Below are 18,844 nucleotides of genomic sequence, written 5' to 3'. Positions count from 1 at the left end.
CTAGATGACTTTCTAGTCAAGGAGTACTGGCCTGGTTGGAGCCCTGAGAAGTCTCATACTCCGAGGCTGCCATGTTGGTTAGGAAGCTGATTCTTGTGGAGAAGTCTCAGGTGTCAGGTCTTAGGTCAGCATTCCTGGTCTCTTTCCGGGCCAGTCCACCCAACATGTGTGAATGAACCTTCAGGGGATTCAGATGGTATCTTTGCCCATAAGTCACTCCCAGGGTCACTCTGAGCCTTTGAGACTCTGTTTAGGCCCAGACCTTGTAGAATACTTAAACCATCTTCAGTATGCTCTTTGTGCAATCTTGGCTCACAGAATCTTTGATCATAATAAAGTGGCTTTTGTTTTATTCCAGTAAGTTTGGGGTGATCTGTTATGTAACAACAATTATTAGAACAGTTATAAAACCTAAAAGATACCATTTTCTCAGTATAAACAGATTGTTACTGAAATTCATCAAAGTGAGAACTACCTGCTATTTGAATAAATGCTGAGGGTTTTTTTTTTTTTTTTAGTGTCAAATGAAGATAGCCTAATAGAGAATTTTGCCTAGAAAGTAACCTTCTACTATGGTTTCCTTACTTGTTCTTTATCCTGACAATAATTCCATTAAACAACTATTAGTTGGCTGGCTTAGTATCTAGGGAAAAAGTATGTGTGTTTACTACATTGCTACAGGCTTCACCATAGCTCTATTGTAAATTTTACCAATTTGGCTAATGAGAAGTTTAGCTCATATTCTTAAATTAATTAGGATAAGTACCACTAAAATTTATGTACTTTATTTTAGTTGAAACACAAAAGTCTAATGAAACTTCTTAGAAAAAAAAAAGGAATATATTGTCTTTCCAACTGAAACCTTAGTTGTTTTCTCCAAATTAATGTTAATCTTATAGTAATTGCCTCACTTTAACATATTGTCAAAATTGTTTTAAATACCTTTCTTATCACTTTGGAAGACAGTGGGTTTTGATTATCACTGAATGAAATGATTCATTGTCATATAATTACCAAAGATATTTAATTATATACATTATTATTTTTTGAAATCTTCTAATGGTACTTTATATTAAGATCATTGCCATGAGGAAGGTAGTCAGAGATGTAACTCTTGAATTGCTTATGCTTGAAGTTTTTGTTTGTGTGTGTGTAAAAATATAAATTATTACATATATAATCACAGACTGCCTCTGAAGAATGCACATAAAACTCAACATTGATTGTTTCTGAGAGTGAATGGGTATCTAAAAGTAGTTCTCACTAAAGTAAAATAAAAACTACAAAACATGATTTTTGTATTGGAAGGATGGAGCTATTTTGTTTTTATCTTCACTATCTTTAGTTCCAGGTACAATATTTGATGCTTGATGGACACTTAGCTCATATTTTTGGATGAATAAAAGTTTGATATTATCTTCTAAATTTATTAGTCACCTTGTACATAACAGGCTTTTCTTACATAATTCCATTTTTCTAAGACTATAGATCTGTATCAGTCTAGGTCCAATTAGAAGACAAACCACATAATAATAACTTTGCATGTTTATAAACGTATGTCAGAGAAGGGTTTATTACAGAGCATTTTAGTGCTGGTCCCTAACCCTAAGTCTCAACTGGGCAATATGGTAAGAACTTGATATTACCCTGTATATGTAGCAAGGAGGTATCATAGGAAGGGAACCCTAAATTTATGACATAGAAACTTATATAAGGTTGCTGGCACTTCTGCCCAGCCAAGAAACATACCTCTTATCTTACTCTGGAATTAAACAAATCCTCTAGGGAGGCAGATGGCATCTCTAGGTTTCTTCTAAAAGAGAGCTGAAAGCAAATCTCCAGGAAAAAAGATTTCTTATTCCAGATCCTGGAATGTCTATAGGGAAGAGGACTTACCATTAATATAGCTTATCAGTTCTCTTTGCTCAAGAAGTTCCAACCATGCAGAATTGCTAAGAAATCTAGCGAAAATTGTCTCCCAATACACAGTAGTTTATTTATTTATTTATTTATTTATAAATCTATAGTTTTATTAAGACAAAAAATGACAGTGTGTATGAAGTTTACATTTAAACAAAATTTTCACAGAAATCTAACATGCCTAAAAAGATTTTACACTGTAGCTCTAGATGCATGTCTAGACACAGTTAAGAAGTGATGGATCTCATGATTCAAGACAGAGCGTTTTGGGCATCAGTTAATCCATTAAGATTTTTTCTGAATGTTTTTGTTTTGTATTTTAAAGTGAACCACTGCCCATATGGAAGGCAATCTCCTGAGACTAGGGTGTTTGAAGTCATTCACCTTGTGAATGGACTCAGTGAAAGTTGTGCTGTCAGTGACTGAACCCTGCCACCAACGGTTCAGAGTTCAAAGTTCAGAAACACTGAGGCTCCCACAGCTTCCATCCTGGAGTGTGGCCCCTCCGCTCCCTGCCCGCCCCCCGAACCTCGGCCAGTGGCTTGGATGGGCACGCTGAGGTTTGTGACTTCCTAGCTGGAAGAGGGCTTTGTCTCACTCCACAATTAGCACCTCTAAGACAGAACGGCCTGTGCACACTCTCAGTCTCCATCTCCAAAACGGCAGCTTTGGTAACTTATGAACTGGCCGAGTCCTCGTGGGGACGGCGTCAGCTCAGGCAGGGAGCGCCTGGGCTGCCGGGCTCCAGGCGTTCACAGCTTTTACACAGTCTCTCAGTCCTCACTTAGGGTGCCAATGACATTTTTTGAAAAGGTAAAATAGTGTAGACACAGAACCAAGTCATTAGTTAGTTGTTCTCATTATTTCACCATTTCCCCAATCAGGCCCCACATTTTAATCAAAATGATCCTATCCGTTTCCCATCCTCCCCACCCCGCCCCCCACCCCAAATAATGCACCAATAATAGCCAAAAACTACACACATGCTACGCTGTAAAAGTGCAGTCAACACTATTGGAAGAAGGCCGTGGGTTGTGGAGATGCTCTTTGAAGATCCACAGTGTCCTTTGCTCCCCCCACACCCAACTCTGCAAGTTCTGTCCTTCACAGAAGGCCCTTTGCTTTTCCCAGTCAAGTGCAGAACGGGCTGCCTTGGAACACTTCCCCTTCTCCCCTCCACTGGGGTGGGTGTGCAAACTATACAGCTTGAAGCTTTTAAGCACTTAGGCTGCTGCAGGGCACAGAAACTAGACCGCTCTTCAAAGGACATCTTCTCAAGCCACTTTATGGTGTCAAGACAAGTAGAACTCCTCCCCTCCCCACCTGAAACCCAGCCAGAGGCGACGGGGCTGGTGCTCAGGAGAGTTAGTTCTTATCATCTTTCTTGTCATCCTCTGAGGGGTAGGAGTGCCACGTCAGTCTTAACTCGTAGAAGGAGATGACCACCTGCGGGCACTTGACGTTGGCTTCCTTGGCGGGCACCAGGTCGGCCTCATCAGAGTTTTTCCATGTCATCAGGAACATGAGCTCGCCACTGGAATCTGTAGCTCCAATAATCCGCTCCGGTTCCAAACCCCGGGCAAAGCCTCGTGGCTTTTCAGACTCTTCTTTCTTCTTCTTTGGTCTGCTCTCCTCTCCCTTATCTTCAGAATCAGAATCGGCTTTGCGCTTGCCTCCCTCTGACTTGTCCGACTCGTGTGCTGTTTTCTGTGACTGCAGAAACTCAGCAACGAGGTCGGGGCAGTCCAGGTTCTCTTCTGGCTCCCATGTGTTGTCCTCATCTGAGAAGCCCTTCCACTTTAGGAGGTACTCCACCTTGCCCTTCACAACTCTCCGGTTGAGAACTTTTTCTACCACATATTCCTCCTCCTCTTCTTCTAGGACCTCCTCCACTTTCTTGTTTTGTTTTTTCCCAATAGTGCCCGCCAGCTTTCTGGAGTAAAGGGTGACGCTGCTCAGAGCAGCGCCCAAGAGTCCAGGAAGAATCGGTGGCGCACTAGTGGCGCGTCATGTCGGGCCAGCCGGTGAAGTGGCGCCCGGGAAAGCAACGAGTCGGGTGGCGGGGCAGCAGAGCCCCTCGCTGAAGCGGCGTACCACAGGCCCGGGACCCACAGTAGTTTAAACTGGACATTTACTATAAGAATATTAGGAGAGTAACTATAAAAGGTAGACAGCAAGCTCTAAAGAATAATCTAGGCCTGGGAGAGCAGGTATATCCAAAGAAGGAGAAACTAATTTTCTTGAAAGGTCAGATTTTTTTTTATTAAAAATATATTTTCACCCTTTTGGTGGTATAGAAGTTCATTGGGTTACCTGGGCCAAAGCTGGTCCATAGTTACTTGACTTGCAGGAGCAGCTCTGCGGAGAACATGCAGGCTGAGGTTGATGAGTGGGTACACAGAGAGTTGGATGTGCTGAGAAAGTTGCGGCATGAATGTGGTGCTGCTAGAACTGGGAGCCAGACAGGCCTGCGGGAATCCAGCACATCTCTGTATACAGTTTAGGTTGGAGTGGCTCTGAGAGGTCTGTTTCACAGGACTCCCAACATGTGTACAGACAGGGCTGTGGAGATGGTGTGGTAAGCAGTGACCTGGGCTGAGGTACAGAACTAAGCAGGAAGGAGAGAACCTTTCTGTACATTGTCTTCCTAGATACGCTTTATATCATGCTGTCTGGCAAAGGAAAAAAATACCTAAAGGATCTTTAGTTTTAACAGATTAGATTCTAAGGGTGAATTTGGAGTTGAGTGACAAGTTGTTAACTGACATAATTTACTGGTTTAATTTTCTTTTTAAATACATCATGCATCATAGCTTAAAGTAAGGAGTTAATCATACTTTGCTTTATTTAATTTTTGTTTGAATTCTATCTTGACCCTTTTTGCTTTTAGTATCATTATTTTGAGAATATTTCTTTTGTGGGTTCATAAATAATAGTTCAAACAGTATTTTATTAGGTTTAAATTTTTTAGTGCATTGCTTAATATATGCCTATGTTAAATTCATCTATCACATTTTTTTGACTACTAGTGCATATTATTTTCCTCTGGTTTACATTTTATGACCCAGAATAGTTGATTTTGCCTAAAATTTTATAAATTATGTTATCTCTTCTGTATTATTAGGTTACTAAAAGACTGTTTTGTACCAATTGTTACAAAATACTTCGCATATTGTTCAGCTGAAGAACATCCATTTATCAAGACTTTATATATTGATTTTTAATTCTCTAACAAAATGTTTATAAGATAAAATCTTCACTTCTTTCTCTGTTACTATATTTGGTGAGTCATAGCTTTGAATATGTTCTGATAAGGAAACTTGTTCAAGACTGGGTTTCTAACTAGACAACCCCAAACACTTTTTATCTAACTTAATTAGTTTGTAAAAATTCCTGTACATTTTCAGGCAAAATTTCCTTGTATTGAAATTATATTATCTGTCTGGTTTTCCTCCACTGTTAGGCATATGGTAGAATCTAGGATAGAAATTGGAGGCAGGATGTCTTTTACTCTGGAATCTAAATGTCAGAAGCCAAAGTAATGTAGACAGGCACTTGTAGTGGAATCCTGGAGGAATCAAAACTCACAGTTAAGATTTCTAAGATCAGTATACCAATCTGAGGAGCTAAGTGGAATCTAAGAGCTAAGAGAAAAGTGGGGCCTAGGAGATTGGGAAATATAGGAAAATAAACTGCCAACATCATTCTGGAAGAGTCCTAGTGATATAAGACTGATAGATATGAGGTCCTAGGTTGGCTTGTGGGTACATTATAGGTATGAGTGGCTGGAGCAGGACAAATAATGTTTCAAGTAGCTATTTTTATTTTTGTGTTTAGAGAGTTTCTTTTTTACTGTGGATGCAAATAGCATACCTGAACAGAACTGAAGTTTAAAAGATATAGTTTCAGGCTGACATGATGGCTCACACATGTAATTCCAGTTGAGACAGGAGGATTGTAGGTTTGAGGACAGCCTCAGCAAGGCCCTCAGCATCTCAGTGAGACCTTGTTTCAAAATAAAAAAAAATACATCTAGAGTTAGAATAAAATATTTCCTCTTTTTTTTTTTTTGTACTAGGGATTAAACTCAGGAGCATTCTACCTCTGAGCTACACTTCCAGCTCTAATTTATTTATTTATTTTTTAATTTTGAAACAAGGTTTTGCTAGGTAGATGAGAGTGTTACTAGCTGAGGCTATCTTAGAACCTGTGATCTTCCTGTCTTAGTCTCCCAAGTACTGGTTTATAGGCATGCGGCTTGGTCTAAAGCTAATCTTTTATATATGTCATTCCAGCAGTTCTTAACACAGGGTACTTTTTTTTAACCAACATTTTTTCCAGTGTATTTTTTAGGTTCCTTTAAAATTGTTTAACAATCAAGCTCTATTGATTTATTTACATTGATTTTCTAAGTTGGCCTATAATATCCTGAGTGTTGAACACTGATATGAGAGGATCTTAAATCTTTCTATGTGAAGACTATTGAAGGAAAAAAAAATCACCCTAATATTTTTCTTCATCAGTTCTCAAAGGTTAAATTAAGCCTGGACCTCATTGTGGATCAGTATGTGATTAAGAAAAGAAGATAATAACTTACTAATTTATGTCATGTTACATGCTAAAACTATATTTGACAGCTATAAAAAGGCAAAGTAATTCTTGGATTCTGAGGGTAAATGTCTTGGCATTTTTGGAATTGTGTGAAGTAAAACTGAATACCTATATCTTGCTCTTATGCATTATGGTTTGATATTACAGTTGTGAAGATCATCTATCAGAACTCTTGACCCTATAATCAGACATGACAAGACTACATTGTTTCAGGTTCAAACTAAAATAGACTTTTAACTCCATTTAAGAATGAATGAAAACTGACTGCTCAAAATTTTTTTGATCAGATTTCTGAAATAATTAAAAAAGAAAACTTACAGTGAAATGAAGTAATTAGTTTTACTATAGGCCATCTTCATAAAAACATTTCAGTGCTAGTGATTTAACTCAGAAGCTTGAGCATGCTAGATAAGCACTGTAGTACTGAGTTACAACCCCAATCCTATTTTTTTTTAATTGGTGCATTGTAGTCATACATCTTAACTGGGCTAAAATATTTTTTAATCGTGGCAATTTTTTGCATAATTTGTAACAGGAAAAGATGCAAATGCGGGAACTGAGAGAGTTATATTTGGCCATCAGGATTCATTGTGGTTTCACTAGAAAATAGTGTATCCTAAAAGAATTTTTCATTTAATAGTAGGAATATATGAAATTTTATGTATCTAGAACTAGCAAAATTAAAAATACAGAAAAATTAGAACTCTATGAAATATTATGAAATTATTTTTTAAACCAATTTACAGACTTATTTGTAAGTTGAAGAAAATTGCTTAGCATAGAGTACAAACTGCTTTACTTATAGGAGAGGTTGATTCAATTCACTTGTGCCCTTATGTCTTGGTTAATAGCCTAACTGTTATACTCCAGTAAACCTGACCACACAACTTAGAGGAAGAAAGATTTATTGTACATAGTTTCCTTAGAGATTTTGGGTTCGTCCATGTCAGGCTGGGGATTGTGGATCTTGGAATGGACGCAGGAAGCAGAGGGAGAGCTTAGGGCTTCATTCTCACTTCATGGAGGCTGAAGCAAGGGAGCAAAAGCAAGTAAGGGGATTCAGAGACACAAGCACCGTCCCTGTGTTCACACTACTGGGACCCGCCTTCTTCAGCCACAACCCACCAGCTCAGGCTCAGGTTACCACCTAGATAAACCCACCTATTCACTGATGAGATTACAGCTCTCATGATTTAACTGTATCAACCGGAATACTACTGAGCTCTTTAGGGGACATGCTACATCTGACCATAATACCTTATATTTTAAGAAATATTGCCAATTTTGACCAAAGGGAGAGAGGTAAAATATGTTCAATTAAAAACAATTTGTGGAACGAAAGAAGCGTACCCGGTAAATAGATGTGTGGGTAACTGAAGAATGGATGTGGTTACAGTATCATTGCAGTCTGGAGAACCATATTGGGAGCAAAACTTGTGTATGAATAAGTAGGATTACATGTTTAAAATAATAAATTGGCTGGGCGTGGTGGCGCATGCTTGTAATCCCCGCACTTGGGAGCCTGAGACAGGAAGATCGCACTGGTTCGAAGCCATCTGGGCTGGCTTAAGAGACCCTGTTTCCAAATAAAAATATAAAAAACTAGGTCTGGGAGTGTAGCCCGGAGGTGGAAGGGTTTTCAGGAACCCCAGTACCACCAAAAATAAATAAATAAATAAAATAATAAATTGAAGGAAAAGTTAAGAATGTAAGATTTATGATACTAAACTTTGGGTTTTAATTAGTTACAGATTCTTAATTTTGTTTTACTTCAAACAAATATTTATACTTGTCCAAGCACAACCTGAATTGTCCTATAAAATAAGTATTATATAGATGAACTTGTAACAATTACAATTTTACTCAGCTGTCTTTTCCAAGTCAAGTGTATGTGTGTATATTCACTAAACATATTTAATATTTATGTTAGACTATGCTTCTGTTGAACTTAATTATGGAAACTAATAAAAGAAAATGGCCCATTCACCATTGTTTCACAATCCATTATTCAAGGTTCTTCTTTGATCAAATAGTAATTATGAAGCTACTAGTTATTATTTTAAAAAACTTTGGAGCCGGGAGTGGTTGCTCATGCTTGTAATCCCAATACTTGGGAGGCTGAGACAGGAGGACCCAGGTTCGTGGCCAGTCTCAGCCACTTAGTGAAGCCCTCTGCAACTTAGTGAGATCCTGTTTCCAAATAAAGAATAAAAAATCAAGCTGGGATGTAGCTCAGAAATAGAATGCCTGTGGATTCAATCCCTAGCACCAGGAAAAAACAAAACAGAACAAAAAGTTGGTATTGGAGGCTGAACTCAGGAGCAATCTACCTCTGAGCTACACCTCCAACCCTATTTTGTTGTTTATTTGCCTCAACACTGTCTTAAGTTGTGGAGGCTGGCTTCAAACCTGTAATCCTTCTATTTCAGCCTCCTAAGTACTGGGATTACAGATGTGTGCCACCATGCCCAGATAAATTAAATTTTAAATAATCTAAGCTCTCAGGTTTTTTTTTTTCCTAGTTGATATTTTGACAAGGATTTATAGCAGCAATAGCAATTAAGAGAGGCATGATCTTTTTACCTCCTCTTTTTGTGTGCTAAGAAATAAGTTTGTTTCTTTTGGTTTTGTTGTTGTATTTATTTCACTCAGTCCTCTTGAGAGTCATGGAGGATTACAATGATATTAACAAAAGGAAAGGTGTTCTCTATTAAATTTAACCTAAGTCAGTTGATTTAGTGGTTCATGAAATAAGATTTTAGATAAAAAAAGATATGCTTTCTATTTGCTGATCAGCTAAATGTATGCCTATAAAATTCGTGAGACTTGAAATTCTCATAAGAGATTTTAGATGGTGACTAAATTTGTGATTATTATACACAGTCTTTTTGATTGTCTTTTTGATTCTAGACATGTCTACCTACATACAGAAATTCAAAAATTATTTAATTCTTACTAATAGTAAAAATCTAAAATATAAATTTAACAGTAAAGTCACAAGATCTACATAAAAATTTTACTGAAAGACCCAATCAATATGTGAACAAAATGAAATATGTACATGTAGGAGAACAGAAGACTTAGTGGTAAAAATGCAGATGATCTCAAAAGTAAAATATTAACTTAATATAATTCTAGTTATAAACTGAGAAAGGTTATTATTTATTTGTTCTTTTATGTGCTCACTTACTCACTCTGGAGTGGTTAGATGAAATGATCTTAAATGTCTTTGGGAAAAAAAATGAATAGCTAAGCAAGCTGAGGAGGAGTGGTATCAGGGCTAGTTTTATCAGATACCAGAACATCATGGGATAGAGCCAAGGTAGTCATATCACCGTGGTGTTAGTATAAAAGTACATCATTGGAAAGAAGAGAGACTTCAGAAATACCTAAAAGAAAAAGATGGTTGTTATGGTAGGCCTTCTCACAGCCATAATCTAAAGACTTGATCATGTAATTTAGGGGAAAGAAGAATTATTTTCTTATGGTTTCGATTCAGCCCATGTGAGACTGAGGATTGTGAATCTCAGGGCATGTCAGTGGGAGCAGGAAGTAGTGAGAGAGAGCACATGGGCTGCACTTTTCACATCCTGGAGGCCTGAAGCAAAAGAGAGAGCAGGGGCAGGAGGAACCATATATAATCCTCAGGGCCACACCTCCATAGATCCACCTTCTCTAGTCCAAAGTTAATCTCTATGTTACCTTTTCTGTAATTTGTTTATGATGAAACCTGACTTGAATACAAGTAATAATGTAGAAAATAGTGAAATCAGTGCCATAATTGAGGTACAAAAATGGGAGTGTGGAAAGGAAAGAGGTTGATCTTATTGCTATAATACAATTTTGTGTAAGGATTAGTTTTTATTACTTGACTTTGCAGAGTAAGCAGTCATTTTATAGGGGGAGAGTGTACCTAAAGACATTTTTAGACAGGAAGAATTTAATTGGCACAATTAGAAACTGGAGGTGTTTATTTTTCAGTGCCAGGAACTGAATCCAGGGGCATTCTACCTCCAACCTACACCCCCATACCTATTTTTATCTCTTTATTGTGAAACAAATTCCACTAAGTTGTGGAGGGCCTCACTAAAGTAGCCCAGGCTGGCCACAAACCCTCGATCCTCTTGTCTCAGCCTCCCAAGTACTGGTATTACAAGGGTGCACAACCACACACCCGGCTCGAGGTGTTTCTTTTAAAAGCCAGTAATCTAGTGGGACTGGCGTGCATAATGTCGTGTGACCAAGTAATGAAAGATGAGGGCATTTTATTTGAAGCTCTTGGTTTTTTGTTTGCTTTTTTTTTTTTTTTTTACAAAGTATTCTGGCTTTAGACAATTATAAACCACTGAAGATTTTTGAAAGAATAGTGATATACTCTAGGAAGAACATCTTTCTGTATTTCTAGGCTGAATGGGCAGATTAAGTTGGGGAAATGGCACAGCTCCATTTTTAGAATTGTGTAAATTCTTCCTGTCTAAAATATCTTACTGAAGAAATATGTTTCTGTGCTTTCTCCACCTCTAGAATAGCTACTTCCTCTGCAGTCTTATGTTCATTCTAGCATTAAATGGAAAATTAAGAGAACTTAAGATTTATTTTTAAAAAAGGGGATTCAGTAATCATAAGACATTTAAATCCTTTATTGGTCTTTACATTTCTCAATTAGCAGAAATTCACTAGAAGAAAGAAAAAATTAAAACTTTCCCCATTGTATGTAATATATTTTAATGGAAGAAAAGATAGGCAAATTTGTTAAATGGTTTTGTGTCTCAGAACCAGCTGTGTTAATGTATATTAGAAAAATACAAAATGGAATTACATAATAGTAAAACTAGAAGTATTAAAAATTTAAAATATAGTACTTTTCTCTGTGTCATACTAACAAAAACCAGTTTTTCTTTCTATTATCAAACTTTTTAAAATAGTTTTCATCATGGAAGATACTAACCTCTTTAGATATGTGAAATATAATATTCAGGAGAGGTGGTGATATTTTTTCCTCCTTTAATCCAGGGCCCAAAATAACTTAATGTCATTTACTTTGAGATAAACTTGATATTCTTTTATTCATTTACTTTGAGATTAACTTGATATTCTTTTATTCATGCACTAGCTATATTTTAGGTGCTTGAAAAACACTTTAGTACAGAAATAATTTTTCTTCTACCTTTGATATAGGCTGTGATACTAGTAAAGCTTTGTTTTTTGATAGTTATATGGCAATAGCTTTAATGGAGAAGTTCATTGACACATTAATCAAGAGGCTAATATCACATAAAGTAAATTGTTTTAAGCATATCCATGATGGGGTAGAAAAAATATTTTTAAAAGCCTCAACTTTGAAATATATATTATAAATCAACTTATCTCATTGTTCTAGATTTAGAACACCTGTAAAATCTTAAATATAGTACATAATATGCAAGTATATTATAGTGTAATTATAATATAATCACATCATCGTTATATTAATCAATATTAATTAGTATATAGCCTCTAGATTATTTCCAACTTAATTTAATGTACCTGTGTGAATTTTGTTGAAGCATAGAATTGAAAACGTAGGAATTGATAGTTTAAAGACATTCTATGGGGTGAACTTAAAAGACTCCATAATCACTATTATAAAAACTGACAGTTCTGAAGAAAACAACTGTGTAGTTTTGAGAATTGTGAACTGAAGGAAGCATTTTTCATTGAATAGCATTTTTTACTTGAGAGAACTGACAAATTGGTTTTAAGAAACAATTATATAAGCATACATTTTCTCATGAATGAATTTTGTCATTTAAGGAAAAATCAGTATTTGTCACCTGTGTTTAACTGGAGTTTTTAAGAGAAAGTCAGAGTTTTTGGAAAACTTTGAATTCCACCGCCTACCAATACCTAAAAGATTCATTTTAAAATAGTGTTACTATTAACAAATATTTTAAAGTATTACAAGACATGTCAGCATTCAGAATATATGTATATTTTAAATAATTTCTACATAACAATAATTTCTTCCATGAAGAAAACATTCAAAGTACAGGAAACCAATCGATTTTATATACTTTTAGTTGATGCATAGTAATTGTACATCATATTGTGATGTAAAATGATAGGAACATAGATGTATAGAACTGTTGAAGCACTTCCCTGTCAACACTCTGCCCCCCCCCCCCCATGACTTTGAGACTGGAATTGGTAATTTTATATACATACCTACATATCATTGTTTTAACTGTTAACATTCTTTACATCTCTGTCTCCCTTCCCTTTTCCCCTATCCATTCATTGGTTGGTGGACACTTAGTCCGGTTCCATAATTTGGTTACTGTAAATTGTGTTGCTGTAAAAATGGATATGCCTCTATCACTATAATATTCCAACTTCAATTCCTTTGGAAAGATGTCCAGGAGCCATATGTCCAATGGGTCATACGATGGTCCCATTCCGAATCTTATAAGAAACCTCTACTAGACTGATCTTTAGAGTGGCTGCCCTAATTTGTAGTGCTAACAGTGTATAAGAGTCCTATTTCCTTACATCCTCACCAGCATTTAATATTGTTTGTGTGCTTGAGAATTGCTATTTTAACTAGAGTTAGATGGAATCAAGGAATTTTATTTCCTTGATTGCTAATGATGTTGAACATTTTTTCGTTTATTTATTGGCCATTTGTATTTTTTTAGAAGTATCCAGTTCAATTGCCCATTTTTAATTTTTTTCCCTTACTGTTAGATTTTTTAAGCTCTTTATATATTCTAGATATTAGTTCTTTATTGGGGGATGGCAAAAATCATCCATTTCATAGACTCTTGATGGTTGTTGCTGCACAGTAGCTTTTTAATTTAATGCCATTTTTTTATTAATTCTTGTTTTAATTTTCCGAGCCTTGGGATTCTTATTGAGGAATATTCTCTCAGTGCTTATATGTTAAGAGTATTAGTCCTATGCCATCTTCTAGCAGTTTCAAAGTTTCTGGTTTAATTTCTAGGTCTCTGACCCATCGTGAATTGACATTTGTGCAAGATGAGAGGTTGGAGTTTAATTCCATTCTTCTGCAAATGGGTAACCAGTTTCCCCAATACCATTTGTTGAAAAGACTGCCTTTTTATCAGGTTATGCTTTTGGCACCTTATTTAAAAGAAAAAGAAAATAAAAAACCAAGTAACTATAAATATGAGGATTTGTTTCTGAGTCTTCTGTTCCATGGGTCTGTCAGTTTTTGTGCCCATACTATAATGTATTTATTATAATCTCTTTGTAATTTAAGTTGAAATTAGGTAGTCTGATGTCTCCAGCATGGTTCTTATTGCTGAGAATTGCTTTGATTATTCTGAGTCTTTTATTTTTCCATATGAATTTTATGATTAATTTCTTTGGATTTAAGAATAACTTTTTTTTTTTTTTGAGGGTCTGGGGGTGGAACCCAGGGCAATAACTTCCAAGCTATAACCCCTGCCCTATTTTTTAATTGCTTATTTTGAAACAGGACTCACTAAGTAGATGACGCTGGCTGCGAACAGCAATCCTCTGGTTTCAGCCTCCCGAATACTGGGATTACAAGCCTGTGCCACCACGCTCGGCTTCCCAGCCCTGTTTTTTATTCTTTATTTTGAAACAGGGTCTCACTGTGTTGCAAAGGACCTCACTAAGTATCCGAGGCTGTCCGCAAACTGTGATCCTCCTCTCAGCCTCCCAAATGCTGGGATTATAAGCGTGCACCACCGTGCCCAGCTGACATTGGTATTTTAATAGATATTGTATAGAATCTGTAGATTGTTTTTGGTAGGGTGGTCGTTTTAATTGTATTTATTCTGCCTATCCAAGAGCATGAGAGGTTTTTCCATCTTCTAAAATCATTTGTTTGTTTGTTTTTGTGGTACTGGGGATTGAATCCAGGGGCATTCTACCTCCAAGCTACACACCCAGCCCTATTTTTTATTCCTTATTTTGGCTTTTTTTTTTTTTTTTTTTTTTTGGTGGTACTGGGGTTCCTGGAAGCCCTTCTACATCCAGGCTACAATCCCAGACCTATTTTATACTTTTTTATATTTGGAAACAGGGTCTCTTAAGCCAGCGCGGCTGGCTTCGAACCTGCGCGATCCTCCTGTCTCAGGGTCTTAAGTTCGGAGGGCCTTACTATATAGTTAAGGCTAGAGGTGAACCTGTGATCCTCCTGTCTCAGCCTCCCAAGTAACAGGGATACAAGCATGCACCACCATGCCTGGCTTAAAATCTTTAATTTCTTTCTTTATTATTTTATAATTTTTATTGTAAAGGTCTCTTACCTCCTTGGTTTTTTCCTAAATATTTCTCTTTTTGAGGTTATTGTGAATGCAATTGTTTTCTGGATTTCTTTTTCAGTGTATTCATAATTGGTGTATAAACTAGGTATGGTAGTGCATGCTTGTAATCCTAGTACTTGGGAGGCTGAGATGGGAGGATTGCAGGTTTGTGGCCAGCCTCAGGTACTTAGTGAGGCTCTCTGCAACTTAGATCCTGTTTCAAAATAAAAGAATAAAATATAGAGCTGAATAAAATTCAGAGGCAGAATGTTCCTAGTTTTAATCTCCAGTGCGTGCACGTGTGTGCTCGTGCGTGTGCTTTCTCTCTCTCTCTCTCTCTCTCTCTCTCTCTCTCTCTCTCTCTCTCACACACACACACACACACACACACACACACACACACAAAAAAAAAATGCTAGTGGTTTTCATAAGTTGGCTTCTTTGCTGAAGCTGTTTATCACCTCTAGAAATCTTCTGGTTGAGTTTTTTGGCTCTTTCAAAGTAAAAGATGATGTCATTAGTGAATAAAGATAATTTCAGTCCCCCCTTTTGTATTCTTTTATTTCCCTTCTCCTGTCCTATTATTGTGGCTAGAGTTTCAAGTACTATGTTGAATAGGAGTGGTGACAGTGGGCATTTTTGTCTTGTTATTGATCTTAAGGGAAATTCTGTTTTTCCCCATTCAGTATAATGCTGTCTTTGGGTTTATCATAGATAGCCTTTATGATGTTGAGGTAGGTTCCTTTTATTCCTAATTTATTCATGATAGAGGTTTTATCATAAAAAGGGTGTTGGATTTTGTAAAATGATATGTCTATTGAAATCATCATGATTTTTGTCCATTAATGTCTTAGATTACTTATTGATTTGTGTATGTTAAACCAACCTTGCATTCCTGCAATGAAGCCAACGTGATATAGTGTACTATTTTCTTGATGTAGTTTTGAATGCACATTGCCAATATTTCATTAAGAATTTTTGCATCTATGGTCATCATTGGTATTGGTCTATAATTTTCTTTTTTCATGGTATATTTATTTGATTTTGATTAAGGAGATGCTGGCTTCATAAAATGAATTTGGTAATATTTTTTTATCTCACAGAATAATTTGAGGAGCATTGGGCTGAAAGTTTCTCTCAGAAGGTCTTTAACTAGAAATCTGTCTGGACCTGTACTCTCCTTTGATGGGAGTCCTTTATATTGCTGTTTCAATCTCTTGCCTCCTACTGGTTTAAGTTTTCTTTATCCTCTTGGTTCAGTTTAGGTAGGTTGTAAGTATCTAGCAATTTGTCATTTCCTTCTAGGAGTTTCAGTTTATTGGAATATAATTTTTCAGAATAGTTTTTTAATTTCTTGACATCTCCTTTTTCATTTTTTATTCTAGAAATTTGGGTCTGTTCTTTCTTTGCTTAGGTTGGCTAAGGGTTGGTTATTCATATTTCTCTTTAATAAAAACCCCAACTTTTTGTTTCATTGATTTTTCTGAAAAAAATTTTTTGTTTTCTGTTCCACTAATATTTGCTATGACTTTATTTCTTACCTTCTATTGGCTTTTTTTTTTTTTTACTGTTTTTCAAGGGCTTTGAGATATATCAGTAGATGATTTATTTGAACCCTTTCTATTTTCTTATGTGGATGCTCAGTATTAAAATTTTTTTTAACACCACCTTCAGGGTGTTCCATAGATTTTCATTTGACTCTAGGAATTTTTAAGTTTCTCCCTTTATTTTTTCTCAGATCCAATCCTATTTAGTAGTCTGTCATTCAGTCTCCATGTGTTTGTGTGAGTCTTCTGGATCTTAGAGTTGTTGATTTCTACCTTCAGTTCAGTATAATTTGAGGTGGAAGGAATTCTATTGATTTTTTTTTCTTTAATTTGAAGGTGCTTTTTTACTTTTTTCAGTACTGGAGGTGGAACCTAGGGGCAGTCTACCTCTGAGCCATATCCTCAGTCCTATTTTTTATTCTTTAATTTGAAACAAGATCTCATTGAGTTTTAGAAGGCCTCACTAAGAAGCTGAGGCTGGCCATGAACCATGATCCTCTTGTCTCAGCCTCCCAAGTACTGGGATTACAATCGTGCGCCACCACGCCTGGCTTGCAGGTACTTTTTTGATGGCCTATAATATAGCTTATTTTGGAGAAGCTTCCATGAGCAGTTGAGGAGAATGTGTATTCAGCTGTTATTGGATAGAATGTTCTTTAAACGTCTGTTAGGTCCATTTGGTTTTTAGTGTGTTAGATCTGAAGCGGCTTTACTAGCCTTAGTCTTTTGAATAGAAGACTGATCTAATTAGTGTGAAAGGTGTGTTGAAGTCTGCCAGGATTATTGTGTTAGGGTCTTCAAGCCAAAAATGTGTATTTTATATAGATATGTGCACCAATGTTATGGGCATAAATACTATGGTTCTGTCTTCATTTTGGATGGTTCTTTTTATCAGAAAGTCTCTTCTGATAACCTTTGGCTTAAAATTTGCTTTGTAAGATATAAAGGTAGCTGTCTCTGCTTGCTTTTAGTTTCCATGTAAGAATATCTTTTTCCATCTTTTCACCTACACCTTGTGAATATCTCTGCCTATAAGGTGTGTTTCCTGCTGGTAGCATATGGTTAGATTATGAGTTTTAATCCAATTTTTCAGTCTATGTCTTTTTTTTTTTTTTCCAGGTCTGGGGATGGAACCCAGGGGCATTTGACCTCCAAGCTGCACCTCCTGCCCTATTTTTTATTCTTTATTTTGAAACCGGGCCTTACTAAGTTGTGGGGGACCTCACTAAGTAGCTGAGTCTGTTCGCGAACCACGATCCTTGGGTCTCAGCCTCCCAGATGCCACCATGCCTGGCTAGTCTTTTAATTGGGGAGTTGAAACCATTGAAATTCAGTGTTACTATAGAGATGACTTCTATTTCCTGTCATTTTGTATGTTCTGTTTGAAACAGTATTGGTTCTCATTTGCTGAGCCATCTGAGGCACTTACTGAACCTGCAGTCCTTCTGTCTCATCCTTCTAAGTACTGGAATGATGGATGTTTACCACCATGCCTGGCTCTGATGCTTATTTTTAATTTCTTCTTTTTCTTTGTGATTAATGCTAAATGTCATCTGACCTTTTGCTCTTGACATGTTTAGAATTCTCTTCTTAGCCTCGATGTTACATATTTTGAGTATAATAAGGAATGGAGATGATCTTTGATCTTGTCTAATTGGGGTTCTGTTTCCTCTACATGGATGTCAATATTATTAAAGTTTGTAAAGTTTTATGATATTATTTCTCTTAAGAGATTCTTAATTTCCATGGTTTATGCCTCTATACATTCTCTAATGCCAATTATTCTTTACGTTTGGCCATTGGTATTATAGTATATTTCTTGAATGTTCTGGTCCTGCTGTTGGATTGTCTTTTATATGTTTTTGACTCTTTCAGTTTTGAATTTACTGTCTCCTTAAGGCTAAGATTGTTTTCCATGTGGTTTAGTCTATTAGTGCTAGCTTGAAGTTGTTTATTGATTTTTTTTAGCTTATTTAGTATTTTTATTTTTTTTATTGACTTCATTTTTCATGTCTTGTATTTTTTTTATTCCATTCTTAAGGTTTTTGGTCATATTGAAAGTCAAAATTCTGAATTTGGTGATTTTTGCATCTCTGTATCAGTGATATCCATTGTTATTTAGTTGTGAAGATATATTATCGTTTTGGGGGACTTTTCCCCATATTTTTAGGTTTCTTAATTTTGCAGTTGTGTGCTTTTTTTGTTTTTTGCTCGTGTATTTTGTGTAGTAATCTTTTTATACTAAATTCTATGATGGTATATGAAGTACTCTTTGAGCATCTGCTTCTTATAATTAGACATTTAAACTCAGCCCTCAGTATCTCTTTAAGTGGGTGTAAAATTTGGCACATTTGAGATTTGTCAGTGTCCTCTTTGCCTGGTCACCTCTTGTGGTCTGTGTAGGAATTGTTATCTATTCAGGAAGGTAGTTTGTCCTCAGTTTGACTGTTTTGTTGAGGCTGTGAATGCTGTCTATAACTTTCAGTTTATTTG

At 36.2% G+C, this 18,844-nt stretch overlaps 2 protein-coding genes across 2 annotated transcripts in view; one reads left to right on the top strand and one right to left on the bottom strand.

Moving 5' to 3' along the window:
* Positions 1-3,285: 3,285 nt before the first annotated feature.
* Positions 3,286-4,352, bottom strand: LOC308264048 (chromobox protein homolog 1-like; the record flags this gene model as incomplete). Its single annotated transcript, XM_080697194.1, has 2 exons — positions 3,286-3,871; positions 4,234-4,352. 2 exons carry the CDS (start codon positions 4,350-4,352, stop codon positions 3,286-3,288), a joined length of 705 nt encoding a protein of 234 aa, XP_080553320.1.
* RAP1GDS1 (Rap1 GTPase-GDP dissociation stimulator 1) overlaps positions 4,351-18,844 on the top strand; it is a gene marked incomplete at both ends in the record, with an annotated part of 127,576 nt that continues 113,082 nt past the window's right edge. Inside the window, one exon of the mRNA XM_080697193.1 lies at positions 4,351-4,411. Within this exon, the coding sequence (XP_080553319.1) occupies positions 4,351-4,411 (61 nt within the window). The remainder of the gene's footprint in view (positions 4,412-18,844) is intronic.

This window comes from Muscardinus avellanarius (genome assembly GCF_963383645.1).
Source record: "Muscardinus avellanarius genome assembly, chromosome: 6".
NCBI lineage: Eukaryota > Metazoa > Chordata > Mammalia > Rodentia > Gliridae > Muscardinus > Muscardinus avellanarius.
The sequence above is the reverse complement of the archived record's forward strand: the minus strand, read 5'-3'. Positions and strand labels throughout refer to the sequence as shown.